This window comes from Parus major, chromosome 13, assembly GCF_001522545.3.
Source record: "Parus major isolate Abel chromosome 13, Parus_major1.1, whole genome shotgun sequence".
Lineage (NCBI taxonomy): Eukaryota > Metazoa > Chordata > Aves > Passeriformes > Paridae > Parus > Parus major.
The window spans coordinates 1,892,859-1,915,418 of NC_031782.1; the positions used below are offsets into that span (position 1 = coordinate 1,892,859).

General features: G+C 52.2%; 1 protein-coding gene across 2 annotated transcripts in view; it reads left to right on the forward strand.

Annotated features, from left to right (window-relative positions):
- Window positions 1-7,435: 7,435 nt before the first annotated feature.
- STK10 (serine/threonine kinase 10) overlaps window positions 7,436-22,560 on the forward strand; it is a 39,710-nt gene continuing 24,585 nt past the window's right edge. Inside the window, exons 1-2 of one of the 2 annotated variants that reach the window (XM_015641988.3) lie at window positions 7,436-7,704; window positions 17,592-17,756. In XM_015641988.3, the coding sequence (XP_015497474.1) occupies window positions 7,549-7,704; window positions 17,592-17,756 (321 nt within the window). In that variant the 5' untranslated portion in view covers window positions 7,436-7,548. Of the gene's footprint in view, window positions 7,705-17,591; window positions 17,757-22,560 lie in introns of those variants that run through there. The other variant, XM_033517640.1, reaches the window with a different exon arrangement.

Here is a 22,560-nt window from a genome sequence, read left to right on the forward strand (position 1 = left end):
GTCCTGGCTGGGTTTTGGCCCTTGGGGTGCTGTCCCCACCATCAGGGGGGTTTATAGGTTTATACCTGGGGTATAAACGATGGGAACAGAATTTTAACGCACACGACTCAAGTGAGGAGAAATCAATTTGGGATTTTTAAATTCCCCCACCTCAGCCCTCTGTGCCATTCCTGCTCAGCTCTGGCTGGGAGCTGATGCCAGGAGAACCTTTTTTAACCCTGTCAGTGACAGCTCTGACACAGCTCAGATTTTTCTACTCTTTCTTGTCACTCCTGCCCGACCTGATGAAAGTCACACTCCTGAACAGCTTGAAGGGCAGAGAGGCACAAACACCTGAGCCAGGTGCCCAAAAAAGCCCCAGGTGTGCTGCAGGTCCATTTGGGGCACTGCAGAGTGATGCTCAGGGTCTTCTTCCCCACCCCAGTGCCAGCTGCTCCCTCAGAGCCCCCCAGATGTCCCTGCCTGCCTTGGTGCCTGGCAGTTTTTGGGGTCCTCTGCACAAAACACAGCTTGGGATCTGTTTTCTGGAAGCCTCTGCTCCTCTGGAGCTGGGGAATGTTTTGGAAAATGAATTGGTGGTGTGCTAAGTTGGGTTTTTCATAGACACCTTAAATATGGGGTGTAACAACACCAAAAAATCCTCAGCCCAGGAGCAACCAAACCAAGCCCAGCTTTTCTTTGCCTTCCACAGAAAGTTTGGGGAGGAGAGGAAAGAGGGAATCTTTGGAGCATCTGTGCATAATGTTTGGTGAAGGTCAATGATAACTTGATAAAATATTGCTGTAGTGTGATGTGCTTCTGCATATATATCCATTGCTAGTAAATAATGTAAAATCTTTTTGTTGGAAGTATTAAAAATACAAGAATACTCTTTGTTACAATGGTGGGACGCTTTTAGCCTTGGGGTTCTGGAAGCATTTTTGCTGTGTAGGTGTTGACAAAGTGAATGCTGAATGTTTCTCCACGTCTGTGATGCTTCAGAAATGGAAGGGGCAGCTGCATTTCTGGTTCTGGAGCTCTCTTTTCCAAACTTTTCCGTGTTCCTGTACAGACACCCGAGACCCTGCACCTTATGCAGAGAATGTTTACATTATATAAAAAAAAACACAAAAAAAAAAAAAAGAATTTTTTTTGGCTTTTTCCCCTGTGCTGCTCAGATCCTGTTACTTTGAAATGAAAGTAGTCTCTGTTAGAAAAAGGGGCTTTTTTTGTTTGTTTGTTTGTTTTTTGCCTTTGCCCTTCCCTGTAATCAGATCCCTCCTGGATTGTGGCTGGAAGCTCTGGGACAGTTTGGACTCTTCTGGAGTGGGATTAGAGGTGTTTGATAAAAGTCTTTAAAAAACCCCTGCCTTGGCTGTGGGGATGAGCTTTGTCCATGCTGCAGCTTCCTTGGAAAGCAGCAGATCCTGCTCCAAACCCCCTGGAAGTCGTGGCTGCCTCGCAGGTTCCCTGGGAAGCCTCGGAGTTGGAATTCCCGGCATCCGCGGTTGTGTTTCCTCCCCAAATGCTGAATGTCCTGCTGTTCCCTCTGCAGCCACAAACACTTTGTGGTGGTTTGGATACACAAATCTGCTCCAAGATTTCCCTTCCCAGGAATTGTTTGGGATTGCTGTGTCCTGCAGGTGCCTCCTCTCCTCTCCCGAATTCCATCATCCATCCGTAGGGATGGAGCTGGAGCTCTCCTTCCCAAGGGAGACACTTCACTGAGCCTCCAGCAGGCAGGCAGCTGGAAAATGAGATATTTTAACCAAAAGGCTTCTTCAAGTGGACTTTGAGACTTTTAACCAACGTTGTCTGCTGGATTTTCCGTGGAGAATTTGTCCCGACCCTGCGAGCTCGGGATTTGTGCGTTCCCCACGTGAAGCCCACTCAGAGCCACGAGGCAAAGAGACAACTTCAAATCCTGACTCCTGCCTTAAAACCTTCCGTTCATCTTGAGCTCCAGAAAAATCCTGTTCATTCCCAGACCCCCCTTTTATTTTGTTTTTTTGTTTGTTTCCGTTAGGAAATCGGAATCCGCTCCAAAGGCTGGAGACAATTTAAGGCAATGGAAAACAAAAGAAATTGGAGCTGGTGGCTTTATTAAAACAACAAACTGGTCTTGGCTTAAAACCCTTATTTGTGCCTCTCAAGTCCAGGGAATGTTTCAAAAGAGGTGGATTTTGAGCAATGCTGGCCAGGACTGTGGTGGTGGCACTCGGTGGCACTCGGTGACACTCGGTGACACTCGGTGACACTTTGGCTTCCGTGTGCTCTGAGCACAGGACTCGGCTCTGTGTCCTCTCTGCCTCATGGGAATGGCTTTCAAAGATGGCTGGTACCATCAAATTTGTACTTCTTGAATAAATACCTTCATTTTTATGGTAAAACTCTGGCTGTGTGTTTGTGCTGTGGGATTGGATTTCCTGTTCCTTGGGATCTGCTGCTGGGTTTGGGGTTGTCCCCCAGGATGGGGCTGCTTCTTTCCCCTCTTAGGAACACATTTAACATCAAATATTTGTGTCAAACAGGGTTTTTAATATTTTTTCCCCCTCCCTGGTGAGGGAAAAATTCCAGAATTCCAATTTTTATCCTGTTGTGAACACCAGGTAAATTCCAAACTGCTTTATGGGTTTTTATCTGGTACTTTTTTAATGCCTCACAGGTTGTCTCTAGACTGATAAATTATTTATTATCATAGGGAAGATCTTTTACTGCTGAGAGCAAACCACCCTGAATTTCCAGTGGGAACGCTGTGCAAATTCCCTGTATTTAAAACAACTAAAAAAAAAATTAAACTTTTTCCCCCCTTTCATTTAAAAAATTAAATTAATCTTGGAGATGCTACACATTAAGAAATACACTCAGTGTTCTTTTTCCTCTTTAAATTTCTTCAGTGGGGCTTTTGGCTGGGAGCTGGAATTCTCCAATTTCTCCTTTACCTCTGATACCCCTCAGGGACACATTTTAATGTGGATTTGGGTGTGTGACAATGTTTTATCTTGTGGACAAGGTGTGAAATCCACGGAGAATGCAGGGCCTGGAGATGTGCCTGGCTCTGGGGATCAGCTCCTCGCTGAACAAAAATAATGGATCTGGGTAATTGGCCTGTAATTACATTCCCTGACACTTTGTCTTAATTCAGGTCAGCACTTTTATAGTCTTGATTAACTACCAGAGGTATCAGAGGAGTAGGAATAATTCTTTGTCGGCTGCAGCTAAATATTTCCATTTTTTAAATAAGAAACCGGCGTCATTTCACTGCAGAATTTGGGATGTGAGTTACAAACAAACAAGGGTGTGATTTTCCTGGAAATTTTCCCTTTACAGATGTAAAAATACCTAATTTTTATTCCTTTTCTATGGGAGTGTGTACATACAGTGTCTTTAATTTATCCATATTCCCCTTTTTAACAGATACCCATAAAATACAAGGTGCAAAGCCCTGTGTGCAGCCGTTCCACAAAACCACAGGATGCTTTGGCTTGGAGGGGACCTTAAGGAGCATCTTGCTCCAAACTTTTTTCCAGGGATATTTTCCACTATCCCAGGTTTCTCCAAGGCCAGGCTCTGTGGAAGGCCTGGAATTTTCCAGCTGAATTATTCCTTCCTTCCTTCCTTCCTCGGGGATAACTCCAGGGGCAGCGCTTGGAGGAGGCTCCTGGTGTCCTGGGCTGTGTGAGAGGGGGAATAAATCCACGGCTGAGCAGCCAAAATCCAGCAGAAGAGACTAAACCTCTTCTCTTGCCTTCTCTCCACGTGGCCTTAATTAGCTGGGCTCGTTAATGAAGCTCAGGGCGGTTCCTGGGGCTGTCCCTCAGCATTCCAGCAGGGATTTCAGGGGGATGTGGAGCAGCAGCTGACCCAGCCTTGGGACAGCCCAGTTTGCCCCATTTGCCCCAGTTTGCCCCAGTCTGGAGGAGGTGACACCACCATCAGTCCTGGGGATGCTGCGAGGCCGAAGAGCAGCGATTCCTGCTCCTCCAGGGAATGGCTGGGCAGCACCTCTGGGATTTATTCACTTTGTAAACTGGTGCTGGCTGGGGGCTGAGAGGGGTCAGGGGTGTGAGGCTGCTCCTGGGTACAGGATTCCCGGAGTTCTCCTGCTGGGAGCTCTCCAGGATCCCTCCCTTCCTCTTTTTTCTATTTTGTTGCTTATTGTCCAAGCAGGAGGCTGCAAACATTTCGGATTCCCTGCAGCTCAGTGATTAATTTTGGATTGGAGGCAGACCCCACCGTTCAGGGTAGCCCTGCCCAGCAGGAGTTATTCCAGAAAAACGCCCCAAATCCAGGCTCTCATCCCTTTCTCCAGAAGAGTTTCCTGACGGAGGAGAAATCAATTCCAGCTGATTGCCTCGGGCTCATCCCGAGCACGATCCCGGCTCCCAGAGCCCCTCTCTGGCTGCTGCTCTGCCCTCCCAGACGAGGTGCAGATGTTGCAGTGATTGACAACATCTGGACCGAGCAGTGCACAGCATTCCCAGCTGCTGGAAGTGGCCTTTTAACCAGGCAGCCCTGGAAGGGCAGCACCAACACGACTTGGGGCTGAAAACCTCATTTCAGGGAATCCTGTGAGGGATTCCTGAGCTCCCTGCGCTGCTGAACCACCCAGGGGCTGCACATCTGCAGGGCTGAGGTGCAGCCACAACAAATAACAGAAGGGGAGACTCTGGTGGCTCAAAGAGGAGAATTATCCATAAAAAGAGTAACCCAGAGTCAGGGAAATGAATCCACAAACACCAGGGGTTTATGTCCAAAAAGGAGACAGAGGAGTCCTGTAACTTTATTCCAATAAGGGAGAGGCCATGGGCCATTCCCCTGGGGTCTCTCAGATTTTTATCTCCTTTTTATCCCAATTTCCCGGCCATGTCCCTCTCTCTTTCCCCACTGCCTGAGGTACTTGAGAGGCACAGACTCCCCAGAATGCCTGACACCTGAGATTCCCCTCTAATGTAGAACCCTCCCTCTTAATTTTTAATTCTTATGGAATTTATGGTGTTTCCCCATTGTCTCTTTCATCTTCCAATATCCAATTTCATTTACCAGCAAACCTCCAGTTTGTTTGGAAAGGCAAATATATTTTTTCCCATTCATCAGTCAGTGGAATCCTTCCCATTATTTCTTTTATCTCTCAGTGCTAGTTTGATTTACCAGCAGCTCGTTTGTGGAGATAAATCCCTCATCCCTCTCAGCAGAAAGGAGGAGCGGGTGAGGTGATGTCCCTCAGCTCCTCGTGCCCCTGGAGCAGGTGGAGATGCTCTGTTCAGAGCGGAAAGGTTCAGGAACAAACCTCAGCACTGATTTCCTGCCTGGAAGGAGCACGTGGAGCACGGAGCAGCGCTCACATCCCCACAACAGAGGGGACCTCCCGCCTCTCCCAGGCACAGGAAATGCCAGAATCCTGCTGCTTCCTGCCATGGAGCCTCAGCTGCTGCTGCTGCTGCTGCTGCTGGCTTTGGGATGTGCTGGGGGAGCGACTGACACCAGCCAGGCTCCAAAGCTGCTGCCAGAGAGCCATGGGATGTTTGGGGTGGAAGGACCTTAAAGTTCACCTCTCTCCATGTCCTGCCATGGCAGGGACACCTCCCACTGTCCCAGGCTGCTCCAGCCTGGCCTTGGACACTTCAGGGAACCAGGGACAGCCACAGCTGCTCTGTGCCAGGGCCTGCCCACCCTCCCAGGGAATAATTCCTTCCCAATATCCAACCTAAATCTACCTTCTGGCAGTGGGAAGCCATTCCTGTCCTGTCACTCCCTCCCTTGTAAAATTCTCTCTCCATCTTTCCTGCAGCTCCTCCAGGCCCTGTGAGGCCACAATTGTGTCACCCCAAAGCTTCTCCTCTCCAATCCCAGCTCTGCCAGCCTTTCCTCCCAGCAGAGCTCCTCCATCCCTCTGAGCATCCTCTGGGCTCTCTCCAGCAGCTCCAGCTTCTCCTCTGAGAGTTCCTTTCCCATCCCTCCCATGTCCATGCTTGGCTTCTCCCCTTCCTCCCCAAATCCCATGGGGGACACCCCAATGCTGATCCTGGGCCAGGCTCCTGCTCCAGATTAGAGCTGCAGGTCATGCCCAACATCAAAGCTGAGCTTTAGGGGTAACCCTGGCTTTACCACCCCTCTCCCTCCCCACAGCATCCCAGCCCAGTGGGTGGAAGAGCAGAACCTGATCCTTATTCAGGTTGCTCCCATCCTGGAGAAAGCAATAAAAGTTCCCCTGAGGAGAGCAGGGAGCTCTCAGGCATTGCCTGCACGAAGCTGGGAGCAATAATTAGCAGGATTTATTTCATTTGAAATGCCCAGTGCTCCCAGTCAGGCTGCACAGGCAATTAACAGCCCGGAACAGACACGAGATGCTGCTCAGAATTCACGGACAGTATTAATAAGATGATTTATGAGAGAGCCACGTGTGATTTCTGCCCAGAGAAAATGGGAAGGTGCTCATTGCTGTGCTCCTGTCTTCTCTTCCCGTCTTCTTCTCCCAACTTCCTTCCCACCCCACCACTGAGGAAAAAAAATTACTTTCCCAACAAACCAGAAACACTAGAAAACCCCCGCATTTTTCTGTTGAAGGTGTCACTTTTAACAATTATTTTCAGTAAATTGCTAATCAATTAAATTCAAACACAATTCCTTCCAATAGCATATAAAAATAAAGTATCCATAATCAAATTTTTGGGCTTTGGGGATCCCCGGGGTGCGCAGGGCCAGCCCGGGGTGTCCCCTAGATGTCCCCATTCCACACGGGATCGCGGCTCCGCTCTCCAGGGGATGGAGCTGCCACCACGGGGAGGATGAGGATTTCCCACCGGCTCCCGGCTGGCTTCTTCTCCAAAACAAACGCGGATTTCCCGGGATCGCCGCTGCTGGGAGTGTGAAACCCGCGTTCCCCGCCCGTTTTCCCGGGAGAGGCGGCGGGGAACGCGGCTCTGCTGCCCGGCCCGGGCGGGTTCGGCTTTTCCATGCGGGGACCGGGCACGGCCCCGGGGATGCGGCACCGCTCCATCCCTGCCCCGGGATTCGCTCTGTTTGCCTGGGGACTGGGGATGCGCACCGGGCTGAACCGGGCCGAACCGGGACACACCGTACCGGGCTGAACCGGGCCGAACCGGGACACACCGTACCGGGCTGAGCCGGGCCGGTCAGGGCGGACCTTGACCCGGCTGGGCAGCTCCGGGCCGTACCCAGAACATGAACCGTGCCGTGCTCGGGGTGAGCCGTGCCCGGGGTGAGCCGTGCCCGGGGTGAGCCGTGACAGTCTGGGCGAGCCGTGCCCTGTCTGAGCCGTGCCGTGCCCGGACCGTGCCCTGTCTGAGCCGCACCCGGACCGAACCGAGCCGTGCGGGGCGGTGCCGGCCGTGCGGGCGGAGGATGCGGGCGGCCAATGGCCCGGTCCCGGTCCGCCCAGCCCAGCCCAGCCCAGCCCAGCAGGTGGAGCGGTTCCGGCTCCATGTGCTCGGCTGGAGGCGGCCCCGGGGCCGGTCCCGCCTCGCCGCTCCCCGGGCGCGCAGCGGCTCCGTCCTCCCGGGGCCGGAGCGGGCGGCGGCTCCGCAGCTCCCGGGGCCGCTCTCCGCGATGGCTTTCGCCAATTTCCGCCGCATCCTGCGCCTCTCCGCCTTCGAGAAGCGCCGCTCCAAGGAATACGAGCACGTCCGCCGCGACCTGGACCCCGGCGAGGTGTGGGAGGTGGTGGGCGAGCTGGGAGACGGAGCCTTCGGCAAAGTCTACAAGGTGGGCGCTCGCTCCGACCCCCGGGACCCCCCGGGACCCCCGGGACCGGCCCCGCATCCCGTTAGCCGGGAGGAGCCGGGACGGGCACGGCGGCTGAGCTGGGCTCGGGAACGCGAAGGGGAAAGGAGGGAGAAAAGCTTCCTTCTTTTTCTTTTTTTTTTTTTTTTTCTTTCTTGCCTGGTTTTTTACTTTTCTTTCTTTTATTTTTTGGGTTTTTTTCGTCGCCCTGAATCGCCCGTTTTCAGAGCGATGGTTTTTGTGAGGACACCCGAGCGCTCCCTGCCAAGCCCGCCGGTGCAATGAATGGAAGGAGGTTTCTTGGAAGTCGGCACTTCCAGGGCTGTCTCCAAATTTTCGGAGTCTCCGGGGGTGACATGGGATTTGTGTCCCCGCGGTTGTTGCCGGCAGGAAACTCGGAGGGCCAAGAGGAGCCGTGTCCAGTGCTGTGAATGTTTAACCTCGGGGTTTAGGGACGGGGGTTTCAAGGGTCAAAGGTTGCCTGGACTTTGCTCTCCCTGCTGTCCCCGCTCTGAAATGTCCCGAGCAGGGGGCTCGGGGTGCAGGCTGGGGGTCCTGGGCACACCTGCAGGGTTTGGAATAGGGCTGGGAATGCCAGGGGCAGCTGGGGTTTGATGGCATCGTTGGATCGTTTGGAATCTTTTGGAATTCCAAAGCACTGCCTTTGGAAAAAAATGAGAAATAAACAGGCCAGGAAGGGAGGCAGGTGGCTGCAGGTCAGGACGGAGGGATTTGGGCTTTATTTCTCATCTCTGTCACGTCATTTGATAGAAACTCTAAAAGACTCAGTGCTAAATACCCATCGAGAGAAACTTTTTAGTGAAGGATCCTATCCTCTAATAAACCACAATTCCTAAACATCATATTTAAATCGCTTCTCCATTTATCCCTCTGAGAGCAGCATCAGTAGAAATTCTGTTGCCGTTCTGCTCCTGTCTCCAAATGCATTGGAAACACATTTGTGGTGGCAACACTCACTCCTGGATGATTCCTTGCCTTTATTTGCTCAAGTTTCTCAGGCAGTGCCAGGAACCAGGTAAACACTGGAAAACAACTTCATTGGCCTCTGAGATAAAGGAAAACTTAATTATCAAAATGCTTTCTTATTTTAAACATGTATAATGTACCCAAATTAGGTGACTTGGATAATAAAGCTGCTTTGGAGGTGGCTGGTTTGGTTTTTAATCTGTTGTCATATCTGAATGCCTCAGTTATTAACCCCAGCCTCACACCAGGAAAACCATTGTCAGAGTAAGTTTATTACTGTAGGTAAAGGATGTCAGGCAATAAAATCTCATCTTCAGCTCCTCTCATCCTCATTTTGACCCAAATGAGAATAAAAATGTCCCAGTGGACACCATGAATTTACAACCAGAAGTTCACTCCTTCTGGAAATTGAATATTCAGGCAAATTTTTGCTTTTGTGGAGTTTTAACCCTGTTAGGCAGGGTGAGGTTTAACATCGTGCCAGAAATCAAATTTTATTGTATTTAACAACATTTCACTTCTCCATTGCTTTGATCTCTTCTCCACCTGTTCTCCATTCCATCTGGCAAAGGGTCACGCTTGGATTTTGAATTCTCATCCAAGGGTTTGTTGGTTCATTTAAGAATCCCAAATTATTTGGGGGTCCTGTGGTATAAATCCTTATTTTAGGTTAACAACCAGAGACACATCTTCTCATCAACTAAGGTTGCTTTATTGTCTTCCTTTGTTTATTTATTTTTATATCTGTGGTGGGGATAAGCATAAGGTGGGATGTGAAAGAAGTGAAAGAAGGGGTTTGCCCTCTTGTGCTGCTCAGCTGCCAGAGAATTTCAGAATAAGCCACCAAAAATTTCAGAATAAGCCACCAAAAAATTCAGAATAAACCACCAAGAAAGCAGCTGAATAACAGACCTGTGCTCCCAAAATCCAGTGAACAGTTTGAATCACTCTCTCGCCCCCAAATCCATTTGATCTCCTCACTAAAGGCATTGCTTGGAGCGAGGCTGGGTGTTTGCACGGCCCTGAGGTTTTCAGGATGTTTGAGGGAAGTTCCTGCCCGTTTTCCGTCCCTGTTCCACAGGCGGAAGCGCGGGGAGGTGACGGAATCCTGTGCCTGCATCCTGCCCCGTGTGCCATGTGCTGTGTCCCCTCTGGCTGCAGGCTTTGGACCCTGGCCACACTTGGGAGAAACCGAGGTGTGGAAAGATGGGAAAATGGGCTGGGTTCAGTAGGGTTTGGTTTGGTGAGGCTGGCTGTGAGCACAAGGAAGGAGGGCTCGGGTATTTTGGGATATTCCTGCCCTGTGGAATCCCATCTGGAGCTGTGTCCTGGGCTGAGCAAAGCTGAACTGGCTTCACACAGCGTTTCCAAAAGTAGGACAGGCTTCATTTAAATACTTATTAATTAAAAAGAATGAAATTTATTGTGGAGTGTGGATTGTACGCAGCAGACCTAAAAATCCTGGGGCCAGCAGAAACTCCTGGGATTCCCCTGGTTCTACAGAAAGTCTTTTTGCAGCAAAAGAGGATCTGGATGAGGAACCAGTTGAACAGAGGGCAGTGAAGCTGAAAAGGAGGAGGGGGTGGGGAGGAATAATTTCTTTCTAGTTCTTACTCTGTGAATGCCGTGGTTTTGGCAAGGCCAGAGGTCCAGTGAGGACGTGGTGGGAGCCCCTGGGTGACCAAACTTTGTCACCACCTCGTCCCAAGCTCGTTAAATGACGATCTCTAATCCAGTGGGTGCCCACCCAGGGTTGGGGGTCTGGAAAAGTTCCTCACTCAGAGCATTCCTGAGCTGCCTCAGGAGAAAAGCAGAGTGATTTTTGTCTGAAAACCCACCTAAGATACTGCTCAGAAACCCAGCAGAGCTGTGCTGTCACTTCAGAGCTGGAGGGACAATCAACCCCTGAGCTCTCAGGGAGGATGCTCAGGGTGAAACCAGCAGTGCTGGAGCCTCTGAGCCCCACAAAACCCCACATTGAGCCCTCGGGAAGGGATGTCTGAGCACTCCTGTGGCCATGGAGAGCTCCTGGGCTGGCAGGGGCTCCTCTGGCCGGGACCTCGCTGCCTTTCTCCTGGGGGAATTGTTTTGCTGCTCTTGTGCGGCGCTATCTGCCCTGCCCAGCGCCGGCTGATGGGGACACCGCTCCCCGATAAGGCTCCCCCGGCAGGGTGGGGACAGGCTGCCAAAGGGGCTTTATTCGCTTTATTCACTTCAAATCGCCTCCCGACAGCTCCATCCCGCCGAGCCCCGGGGCCACAGCGAGTCACCAGCGCTGTCTTTGTGCCCTTGCTCTCCTTTCTTCTCCAAGATGCGCTTAAAAAAGGCGAATTTGGGTTCTCTGATGTGTTGTGCTGCTATCGGTGCTGTGCATGCTGCGGGCTAGAATGGGATTTTGGGGAAGGAATTGTTCCCTGGGAGGGTGGGCAATGCCCAGAGCAGCTGTGGCTGTTCCTGGATCCCTGGAAGTGCCCAAATCCAGCTTGGATGGGGCTTGGAGCAGCCTGGGACAGTGGGAGGTGTCCCTGCCCAAGGCTCAAAAATGAGCCTGAAGGTCTCTCACAGCCCAAATCCTTCTGTGATTCTACAATTTAACCTGTAATTCCTGGAAAGGGTGTCACGGAGAGATGTTAATCTGCCAAGTTAACTTCGAAAAAGAAAAGGGAAAGGAAACAAAAGCAGGAGAAGTTGGAGCTGATTTGCCACAAAAAAAAAAGTAGGATCAAATCATGGTCTTGCCCTTTAGAACAGCTGAAGGGTTTTGATAAAATCTTTTCTCTTGGGAAAGAGGAATGGGAATGTTTAACAACATTCAACCTGGCTGAACTTTAAACTTGATTCTCACTTTCAACAGATGGAAACGTGGGATGCTCCATCCCTGCCGCAGTCCTGTGCTCTGTGGCTGTCTCGGTGTGACAGGGGACAGGGACAGCTCTCCATGGCCTAAATATTTTGACAATGACTTCAGTGGCACAGCCCAGATCGTGGCAGTGCTGCTGGCAGTGGGAGCTCAGATCAGCCTTTCACCCTGCAGCACGTGGCAATTCTTGCTGCTCAGAGAAACTCCTCCCTCCACATCTCATGGTTTTTTAAATGTTTTTTTCTCCTGAGAATCCAGTTTCCTTGGAGAAAAGGTTCTTTTTTCCTTGTCTGTGGGGTGCTGCTGCCTGTAAGTGTGGGGTTCTCCTCGGGAGTCTCAGGCCAAGCCCCTGTGGCTGGGTGTCCCCAGGGCTGTGCTGTGTCCCCATCCCTGGCACTGCCAGCCTGCCTCGGCCCCAACCCAGAGAGAAAAGAGATTCAGCCAGAGGAGCAAAGGCACGCTCTGCTCCCACGGGAAAGGGAGGGGGCAGCTCCCTCCCAGAGCAGAGTGTGGATGTGGCACCCCCAGGATGGGCTGGAAGGGGCAGCGTGTCCCTGGCACAGAGCAGAGCCGTGCCTCTGCTCCTGCTGGGGCTGCGTTCTCTGACTTCTGTCCCCTGGCTGGGGTAAAGCACCTGTGCCACCTCCCAGGCTGCTCCTGCAGGCAGCAGAACCCTTCCTGACACTCCTCACCTCCCTGTGCCCCTGTCCCGAGGGCTGCTGTCTTGATTTGCTCAGCCAGAATCGGTGTGGTGTTTGGGGAGGCAGAGCAGGAGGCTGTGCCCAGCTGCTCTTGGCTCTCCTCAGCACCTGGATCTGCTGCTCCTGCCCCTTATTCCTTCTGCCACGGGAAGTGCCAGCAGTGCTGGGCCACCCTGGCAGCCCTGGGCTCTGGAGATGGGCCAGAGCTGAGTGTTTTATTCCCCTGCCAGGGCCTTGCTGAGCCGATGCTTTTCAGCCCAGTGAGAGAGGGCTGCCAGCCAGCCAGCCCTGCCACTGCCAGCCTAAACCCATTCCTTGGCTCTTGGGTGTCACAGCCATCCTGCCCCTGCTCCCACAGCCCTCTGAGCACCAGATTTGTTGCAGGAAGTTGCTAGGAAACTCAGAACTGGCTGGCTGGCTTTTTCCCCCCTCTTTTTTATTTAATTTTTCCAATGTTGTGGCATTGTCTGAAGGAAGAGCTCAGGAATGCTCACTTGGAGCTCCGTGATCCTCCAGGGACCCGTGATTTGAGGTTTGGTGCTTTCAATTCTGGAGATGCTGGGTGAATGTGGAACTTCCCTCTCCTCAAACCCTGCCTGCTCATTTGCACGTTGCTCAGGGCAGGCCCAGGAGCTCTGCTGGTTTCTGTGGGTGGCTGTAACACGGCACAGCAGCCCCAAACCCTCTCTCTGTGCCTCTGCAGCTCCTTGGGTGCAAGGTCTGGAACATCACGTGGAGCTGTGGCTGCTCTGTGGGCTTCTCATCTCTGCCTCCCTTTGCTGGGCCACTGCTTTTAAGGCCAGGAGAGGTGTTTGTGCTATGCTTTGGCCACTTTTGCTTTTTACATTTTTAATTTTTTTATTATTATTTTTTATTTTATTTTATTTTAATATATACTTTATATATATATTAATATATTATTTATTATTTTATCAATTTAATTTATTGGTTTTTGTTTTCCTCTTACACCCAGAGAACGAAGCTGTAGCTGTGCTCTCTGATGTGGCTGCTCTCTCTGCCCTTTGCTCATAAAACCAAAGGAAGGCATTTCTGCTTTTTTTAAGTTTGTTTTTTGTTTTTTTTTAACGGTTTTTGGGGTGTTTCACAAGCCACTTCCCCTTTCCTCTTGCTGAAATGCTGCCCCAGCTGCCAGAGCAGCAGAGCTGTGGGTGGTGGGGGGCTGTGGGACCAGGGCTGTGCTGCTGTCCCCTCCCCACGTGTCACCAACTGCTCTGCCTGGTGGCACCAGGGCCCCAATCCAGCGTTTCAAACAAATGGATTTCCTATGTGGATTTCATCAATTAATCCTCTTTGTTTGAAGCCCCAAATGGGATTAATTTATGGTGACAAACTGAAGTGGTTCTAGGGGGTCTGTTAGGCTTGGAAGTCATGGGGTGGTTTGGGGTGGAAGGGACCTTGAAGGTCACCTCATCCCACCCCTGCCATGGCAGGGACACCTTCCACTGTCCCAGGCTGCTCCAAGCCCTGTCCAACCTGGCCTTGGGCACTTCCAGGGATCCAGGAGCTTCTCTGGGCACCTGTGCCAGGGCCTGCCCACCCTCCCAGGGAACAATTCCTTCCCAAAATCCCATCTAACCCTGCTCTGGCAGAGTGAAGCCATTCCCCCTTGTCCTGTCACTCCCATTCCTGAGGAACAGCCCCTCTCCAGTTTTTGGTAGCCCCTCAGGCACTGGAAGGCCACAATGAGGTCACCCCAAAGTTTGGCTTCTCCAGGTTGGAAAGAGCCCCAACTTTCTCAGCCTGTCCCTGCAGGGGAGGCGTCTCCATTCCAGCTCCCATGGATTATTTGACACCACCACGAGCACTGACTGGAGCCTGGCCATTCTGTGTTTGTTTATTGGTGCAGAGAGCTCAGGCCAGGTTCATCAGGAGGCAATTAATCATTCTGTAATCCCTGGGAAACGTGTGAGGGAGCAGGAGCAGGGCAGGCCCAGCTATCACCCCCCAAATGCAGCATCCCTGCGACCTCCAGGCTCGTTCTGAGGCTCTCACTTGGTGATATCTGAAACTCTCCTGGCACGGGGACAAGGCTGGCAAGGAGGGGACAGAGAGCTCACCCCAAAAATACGGTGGCACGATAGCCTGGGAAGGATGATCCCGTGGCTCGGGAAGATACGGGGTGAGATGGAGCAACCGGGGAGCTCTCGGTTCTCCTTTCTGTGGCACCGAGAGGTCAGGCAGGGCTTTCCTCTGCCTCACCTAGAAACTGGCCGCCCTGAACCATCCAACCTTCCGGCAGTGTGTTCTTTCAGGGCTCAAAATAGTTCCTGTGTTTGTCACACTGGGGATTTCACAATAGCTGCGGGGTGACTCACAGGCAAAGGCCAAACAGCCGCTCCTGTCACCTGAGCAGGAACCTCTCACCCCTCAAATCCACCAGCTGAGCTTTCCCTCCCTGCCTTCTAGGAGCAATCCCGCTCATCCCCTGTTTCCTGGGATTCCTGGGTGTGTGGTGATTGCAGGGCCAGCACCCACTTTGCTCCAGAGTTCTCCAGGAAGATCCTTTGCACTGTTTCCTCCTTGGCTCCTGGCACGGCCCTCTGGAAGTGGTTTACTGAGTAACTTTTATGTGACACTTGTGGAATGCACATTCCAGCCCTGATCCTGCACCGACCTGTCACTGCTGACTCGCTCAGGGGCTGCTGCTGGCCATGAGGGCATTTTGGGGGTTTAAATGACTGTAATGAACCCCCCTGGAGTTCAGCAGCACCTCCTGGGCACCATGCTGGCAGCTGTCTGCTCAAATTAGGGGTCTTCTTGGTGCTAATTAGATCCCCAAGGACAAATTATCCATGGGATCGAAATGTCCAGGAGTGGAGGAGCTAAAAGTGGCAGTGGCATCCAGCAGTTTTTTGGGATCTCACAGTCTGGGAGGCTGCTGGGATGTGGCTGTAGCCTGCTGTCAGGGCTGGGGGACAAGCAGATGTGGAGAAAGGGGCAGAAGATCCTTGGAATTTCGAAGCTTTCATGGTGCCCAGGGTGACTTGCCGGGCTCAGTTCAGGATTTCCCATACCAGGCACGGTGCATCTCCTTCTGCCTTGTGTGGTAGGAACAGGACAGCTGGAATTTGGGCTCAGGAGGGCCATGGACACCTCAGGAAGGGATGGACTGCCCGGCCTGTACCGGTGTTGCTGTCCCAAAGCTGCTGTGTGGAGTAACCCGTGTCTTCTCTGCACTACAGAGGAGATAATCTTCCAAAACCTCCTGCTCACTCCATGATCTCAGGTCTCCTTCCTACTTCAGCTTCTGCTGCCATCCTAAGGGTCAGTGTGGTCCCCTGTGGGAAGCAGTGACATTTCCACAGGGTCATGCTCACACTGTCGCTGGGCCAGCCCTGCTGGCTCTGGAGTGTTGCTGCATCAGGAGCTGCTGATGTCCTGAGCTGATTTTCCCTTGGAGATGCTGCTCTCATTTCCTGTAGGGTGCCCAAGCTGTGAGCTCCCCGTGCCATCTGCGGGGCGTGGAAGGAGGGAAGTGCTCCCTTTGGAGCTCAGGGACAAGGGAATGGGGAAGGGTGGGTGTTGTTCAGGACAGATCAGTGCAGGGGAGAAATGCAGAGGTAGCTCTGCTCTGGCCACCTGCAAAGCTGGCACCAGGCTGGCTCTGGTCACTGGCCTGGTCACCCAGGGCATGTAGGAACGCACTGAACGAGGCCAGGCTGGGCTGTGGTCACTCCCCCAGCACAATTTTCAACCTGGTTTGCAAACCCTGACCCCCAGCCCAGCTCCCTGCTCTGCTCCTGGGTCCTTCCAGGTGCCTGCTGGGCCCCAGCATCCTGCAGGGGCTGAGCTGGCAGGGGCCCTGCCGGTGGGAAGCGAAGCTCCAGGGGAAGCCCCACCTCTTCTCACAATATTTACTTCCCCTCCTTGGAGCTCTCCCAGCTCCCTAAGTGCAGAGCAAACACAGTGGGGCACTTCTTGCTCCCGTTTGGAAGAGCTGAGCTCTTCCCCCTGCTCCCTCCACGTCTCCCCCTGCCCTGCTCTCTGTGTGAGAGCATCTGGTGGTGACTTGGTGAGAGCCCAACCAAGCTGAGCTAAAGAAACCCCCTAATTTCTCCTGAAACCAGCAGGAGCTGCTGTCCTGCCTTTGGGCAGCGAGCCCAGCTGGAAATGGATTTGTCCCCTGTGGTAAGGACATGGCTGTCCCTGCCAGCTCCTGGAATGCAGCAAGACTTCAAAACACAGCAGAGATCCCTCGTTTTCCTCCCTCTGCTGTAGGATTTTTCCAATATTCCTTCCTCCCCTCCCCAGCCTGTCCCTTGGCACGTGGTTATAGTGTCACCCAAGCTGTGTGAAGCTGTCCAGAGGGGCTTGTGGTGTTTACAGCAGGAATGAATCCTCCTGCAAGCTCCCCCGTAGGTTTTCCAAACACAGAGATGTAAACTGGAGAGTGGGAAGAAAGGTCACAATCCTCCTCCAGGGATTCCATCCACAGTGGGAATTGTTTTCCTGGGGGAGAGGCAGCCTGGGCTGGGGGAGATGGAAGGAAAAAGGGGGAGGAGCTGGAATTGTGTCAGTGGGGAGCTGTGGGTGAGCTGGAGGGAATTCTGTGCCGTGATCCGCTGACTCAATGAACTTCTGGGAATGTTGGGACGCTCCTGAGTCAGCAGCTCCTGTCTCAGCCCTCTCCCACGTGTGACACATCTCCTGGTGCAGCTGGACTCTGAGTTTTACAAAGTCATGGAATCACTGAGGTTGGAAAAGGCTTTCAACATCATCCAGTCCCAGCTGTGCCCCATCCCCAGCCCAGAGCACCGAGTGCCACCTCCAGGGATGGGGATCCAACCCTCCCTGGGCACTTCCAGTGCCTGAGCTCCCTTTCCATGGGGAAATTCCTGCTGCTGTCCACCCTGAGCCTCCCCTGGCCCAGCCTGAGGCCGTTCCCTCTCCTCCTGTCCCTGCTCCCTGGCAGCAGAGCCCCATCCCCTCCTGTTCAGCACTCTCAGATAGCTCCTTTGGATTATCTGCGTACTCAGGATTTCTAGGAATTCACCTGTGATATCATCAGAGAGCTTCTACACTTTGAGGTTTCCTTGCTTCCTTTTTTGTTTCCCCCATGCTACAAACAACAGGCTACATCTCCTTTCCTAAAAGTTTCCATCTGCCTGTGGTGGGAAGTGGTTTGGGCTTTGGAGCCTGGAGGGAGGATCCAGCCACCCTGCGAGGCTGTGGGCAGCTTTAGGAAGCAGAAACTCTGCAAGTTTCCCCTCTGGTGTGATGGCTGGGGCCAGCAGGAATTGGAGCAGCAGGAATTCTGTGCTCCTCGCTTTCTCTGGACTCACCCTGTTCTTCCCTTCCAGGCCAAGAACAAGGAGACAGGAGCTTTGGCAGCTGCCAAGGTCATCGAGACCAAGAGCGAGGATGAGCTGGAGGATTACATGGTGGAGATTGAGATCCTGGCCACCTGTGACCACCCCCACATTGTCAAACTGCTGGGAGCCTTCTACTGGGATGGCAAACTCTGGGTAAGGCTGGGGCTGGGATGTTCTCGCTCTGCCCAGAGGAAAGGGCTGCTCGTGGTGGAGCAAAACCTCTGGAGCTGCCTGAACATCAGAAATGAGTCATGAGCTGTGCCCTGCTCACTTTGTGCTCAGGGCCTGGATTTTCCCTGCTGTCTTTTTATCACCAAACTCTCTTCTAACTAAAGCTGCTTGTAAAAACCCAAGGGAAGGCCAAGCCATCGTCACAGGGAAGTTGGAGTTGTGTTTTTTCTGCCATTAAGGGTTTGTAAAGGTAGAAAAAGCATCACCAACAAGTTCCTCTCTCTTTTAAAGTCCCTCTTTTAAAACACCAGCTGGAAGGGTAACTCTTCCAACTGATTTTCTGGATTTGGGGCTGATTTGTGGCTCAGCACTTGTAATTCAGAGGCACCTGATAGCGAGAGCTCCATTTCCCGTGGCTATGGAAGTGCAGGGACATAAAATGCAATGGAGTGGGTTGGTGCAAGGGCTGGAACAGCAGGATCCTGCAGCTCCCTCCCCTAGCCCAGCAGGTTTATATATTATTTTTTATTTCCCCTGCCTGCTGTTCTCTCTGAGTGCCCGGCAGCAGAGGAAGCTGAGCGTGAAAGGCACCTTCCTGTGCTCCGTGCAGGGCATGGAGAGGCTGAGGGAATGAACCCCTGGGTACTCAGATAACTCTGTGCCTGTGTCAGGGAAATCAGGGAAATCAGGTGAACAGGAGGATTTCCAAACCCATCTCCTCAGCCAGTTCATCTGCTCCTCCTTTAACTGCAGGAACTCAGGAGAGCAGCAAGGGGTGCGTTCAGCAGCTCTGGTGCTTTTTCCTTCCTGTTTTTAATGTTTCACATACCACTGTGGTCTCCCTGAGTACATTTAACAGAGATAAAGAAGAGATCTCAGCTTTGGGGACTTGCACTTGTGTGAGCTGAGCTGTTGGAGCTGCCAGTCCCTGCCTGTGCTGCCGACAGGGCCAGCACAATCCCAGTCTGGTTCATTCCTGGGTAGAGCAGTGCAGGAGAGGGATGTTTTAGTGGGCTGATTCAGCAAGCACCTTTTGCAATGTCAACCCGTGGCTGCCTATTTAAAAATCCATGGATAAAGCCCCTGAGTTCTCTGGGACACCCAGCCTGGAGTGCTGGAGTGTTTCTGCTCTGTCTTCTGATCTCAAGGGAGCTGAGTTGTCCACTTGGTATTTTGGATTCTGAGCCCTGGATATGTTAAAGGACAGTGTAAATATGTACTGTGCTAAGGAGAGGAAGGACAAACATCCCTCCTAGGAGAGGACTTGGGATTTGGATGGATTGCAACTGCAGCAGGATTAATCTGGGCTAAAGTAAAAAGGCAAGCACAGCCTGAGCCGGGGTGAGAGATGAGGCTGCTTTATCTGCCCCCCTGTTCTCTTGGTTTCACCTCCCTGCTCTGCTGCATCCTCCACGTGGGCCTTGCTGAGACATCAGCCCCCTCCCCTTCCCTCTTTCCACCTCCTCCCTGCCATAGGAAGCTTTGCCTTCCTTCCTTCCTTCCTTCCTTCCTTCCTTCCTTCCTGGAGGGAAAACTGGACTGCAGAGTTCCTGGGCTCTGCCTTTGTCCTGGGAGTGCTTTGTGATGTCAAGTGCTGCCGACCTACTAAAATGAAACTCTGCAACAAGAGCCTCCTGTCTGGGGCTCTCCCACGAGGGCAGGATCTGGGATTCTGTCAAATCCACGCTACAGCCCAGCCATTGTTCTGGGATCCTTCTCTTTATTTAATTATTGGAGTAGCATTTGTGTTTCGTTGCTCAGGCTGGTTTTATTAATGCTGCAGTGTTTTCCTGGCTTGGAGGGAGTCACTGAGCCAGGCTCTTTTATTTCTGCAAGGCTTTTAGTCCTTACCAGGTTTTCCCTAAAGTCAAAACCTTCCTCTTCTCGGTGACCAGTGCTGCTGGGGAAAATATGCATCTAAATATAAACACCAGCTTTTATTGTTCTGCCCACATCCCATCCTCATTTCTGTCTGTGCAGTTGTTTGAACCAGCATTTTCCTGCATCATTTGCATGGTGGGTGCCTGGGTTCTCAGAGTGGCTCTGGCTAAAACTTCTGGGGGAGCCAGAACCTGCTGTGGTTTCCTTGCTCCTCACAGCCCAGCATGGAAGGAGAACATTCCAAGTGAGCAGGTCCAGATGTGCCCAAGCTCCTGGCTGGCAGCAGCTCTTGGGCTCCTGAATAATTCACAGCTCAGTGCCACAAGCAGGGCTCTTCCTAAATCAGTCTGGCTGTTCTTTCCTTGAATTAAGAAGGAAAATGTGTGAGGAGCCCTCCTGGTCCCCCTGAGCTGTGTCAGCTCCCCGTGGCTCCTCTGCCAGGCTCTGGCTTCGCGCTCCGGCAGCCGGGAGGGGACATGAAATATTTACAGAGCAGAAAACCTTTCTGTGCAAGGGGAAGTGGCTCATCCTCCAGCAGCTGCTCGGAAATCCACAGCACTGAAAGGAAAGCACAAACCAGAGGATTCCCCTGGGTTTTATACCTGATTGGCATCAAGTATAAAAGGAGGAAAACCCCAGTTCTTGTGTGGGATGGAGCAAAGCCCACTGTGAGCAAGGGTTTGGAGAATCCTGGTGAGTTCCCAGGAATAAAACTGCTGGGATAACAGCATCCAGAATGAACTTTCTTGGCATTTAAACCCTCTGCAGAGAGGCTGTGCCCTGCCAGCAGCTCCTATCTCATTCCATCCCCCTCCATCTCCTTTTCTTTGCTCGTGGCAGAGGCCAGGAAGTCTTGTGCTGGTTGAAAACAGCCCAGAGAAGCTGCAAAACTGCCCTGGTGGGAGCTTTCAGGATTTTATTTTATTTTTATTGCAAGCCCCGTGGCATTTCATGTTCTTTTGCATAAATCCTGGCTGCTGGAAATGGGGGCACCAAATGAAAGCTGAGATTCTCATTCTTTTTTTTTTTTAAAGAGTTTGCTCTGAGTCCTCGTGGCTGGGACACATTTTAAAATCTCTTTTCCTGCAGTGTGATGCAGGACTTGAAAACACAGAAGCAAATCCCCCTCACCCAGTATAGCACAGCTTTTAAAATGGACTTTTTAAAGTTATTTGTGGCTTAGGAATGGGACTGAAATGGGCTTTGCTTGCTTTGAACAGAATTTTCACTGATAATTATTACAACATGGGAAAAAAACCAACAGCCCTTGTGTTTGGTGTCCCTCTCGAGGGCTGCGTGTTTGGGAGGGTTTTTTTTTTCCCCCTTCCAAAACAACAACAACAAAAACCAGACTGAGACCTCAGAGGAAGGGAGGAACTTTTGATGTGCTGCTGCTGAATCCCTCTGCTGTTTCCGAGTGTCTCCAGCCGGAGCAGTGATAAGATGAGAGGGGAGGAGAGTTTTGTTTGCTGTGAAGAGCCTGACCTTTCCTGCAGGAAAGCTCTTCTCCTGGGGATGCTGGCTGTGCCCAGACAGCCCAGCAGGGCAGAAAACCCAGGAGCCTGGCGAGATGCTCCAGCACTGAGTCTGCAGGAATCTCCAGAAATTCATGAAAATATCATTTGGCCCCGGGTGTTGAACCACTGTGCTGCTGGTGGGACAACTTTCCTAGGGAAGCCCTGGGGAATTGTCTCCCCCTCCCTCCTTTCCCAGCCCCACGGTTGCCATGGCAAAAGGGATTTTGAATAAAGAGCCTTTTCCTGGAGATCAAAGCAGGGATTGCTGTACCGTGCAGGTAACCCTGCCTGGCTGGGCCTTTTGGGGAATTTAAGCGGCTCAGGGTTTCTCCCGTGTGGGTACAAACTCCTACAGCTGGCACAGAGACTGCAGCTCTGTGCTGCTCTTTGTACTCACCTTAAATAAAAACCTTTGCATTTTCTGTGGGCAGGCCCTGACCTGTTCAGCCAGGGACTTTTGGGATTGCTCCCTCTTTGATATGGATGTTGACTGGAGATTTGGGCATTCTTGAAAATCCTGTAGCATAAAGAAATGCTCATTATCCCATGCACTGCTGGGCTGTGTAAAGCATCTGCAGCGTTTGGTTCTCCAAGGCTGGCAATACCTTTTCTCTAAAACAAACAGAAAAGGGAGCTGGTAGCAGGATCAGATTCCCCACAGTTTTCCTTAGCAAAGGGAGGTTATCACAACTTGCAGGGATGTCTCGCAGGGTGAGCAGCCCGAGCTTGGCTGGATGCCCGTGGGGAGCTGTTTTTGTGAGTGCTGGACCAGAGCAGGCTCTCCAGGCTGCTCAGTCCCTGAGGAATCCCACGGCTCTTTGTGTCCCTTAAAAACTCCACTTGGCAGCAGAGCTGCAGCCCTTCCTACTTGGCCTCCTGCTCCTGGAGCTTTGTACCAAACTTCCCCCAGAAGTTCTTGAACTTTGTTGTTTGCAGCTCGCGGGAGTCGGACGTAGCCAAGGGAAAACCCAGGAAAACAAAGTGATCCCAAACTTCGCTAAACACCTCACCAGCGTCCTAGAGGAACAGCAATCCTATTCCTTCCTCCTTTCCCCTGCTGCAGGAACATAAATCCCAGTCGCTCCCAGATCTGGCTGTTCCCTGGGACACGCGGGAGCTGCTGCAGGATCAGCCCCGCTGGGAAAACCAGTGTGGGGGTGGGGTTTGCTGGACCGGTTTCCAAATTCCTACCAGTCCAGAATTCGGGCAGAACTGCAAAACACCCCCAGGAACTTCAGCAGGGTGGGTAGGAGAGGAGCAGGTGTGGGCAGATATCAGCAGGCATGGGGACAGGGCAGTGCTTGGCCCTGGGAGCTGGGAATGCAGCAGGGACATCACAGTGTCCCCTCCCTGTCCTGAGGGGCAGCTCCTCATCTTGGCCAGAGCTG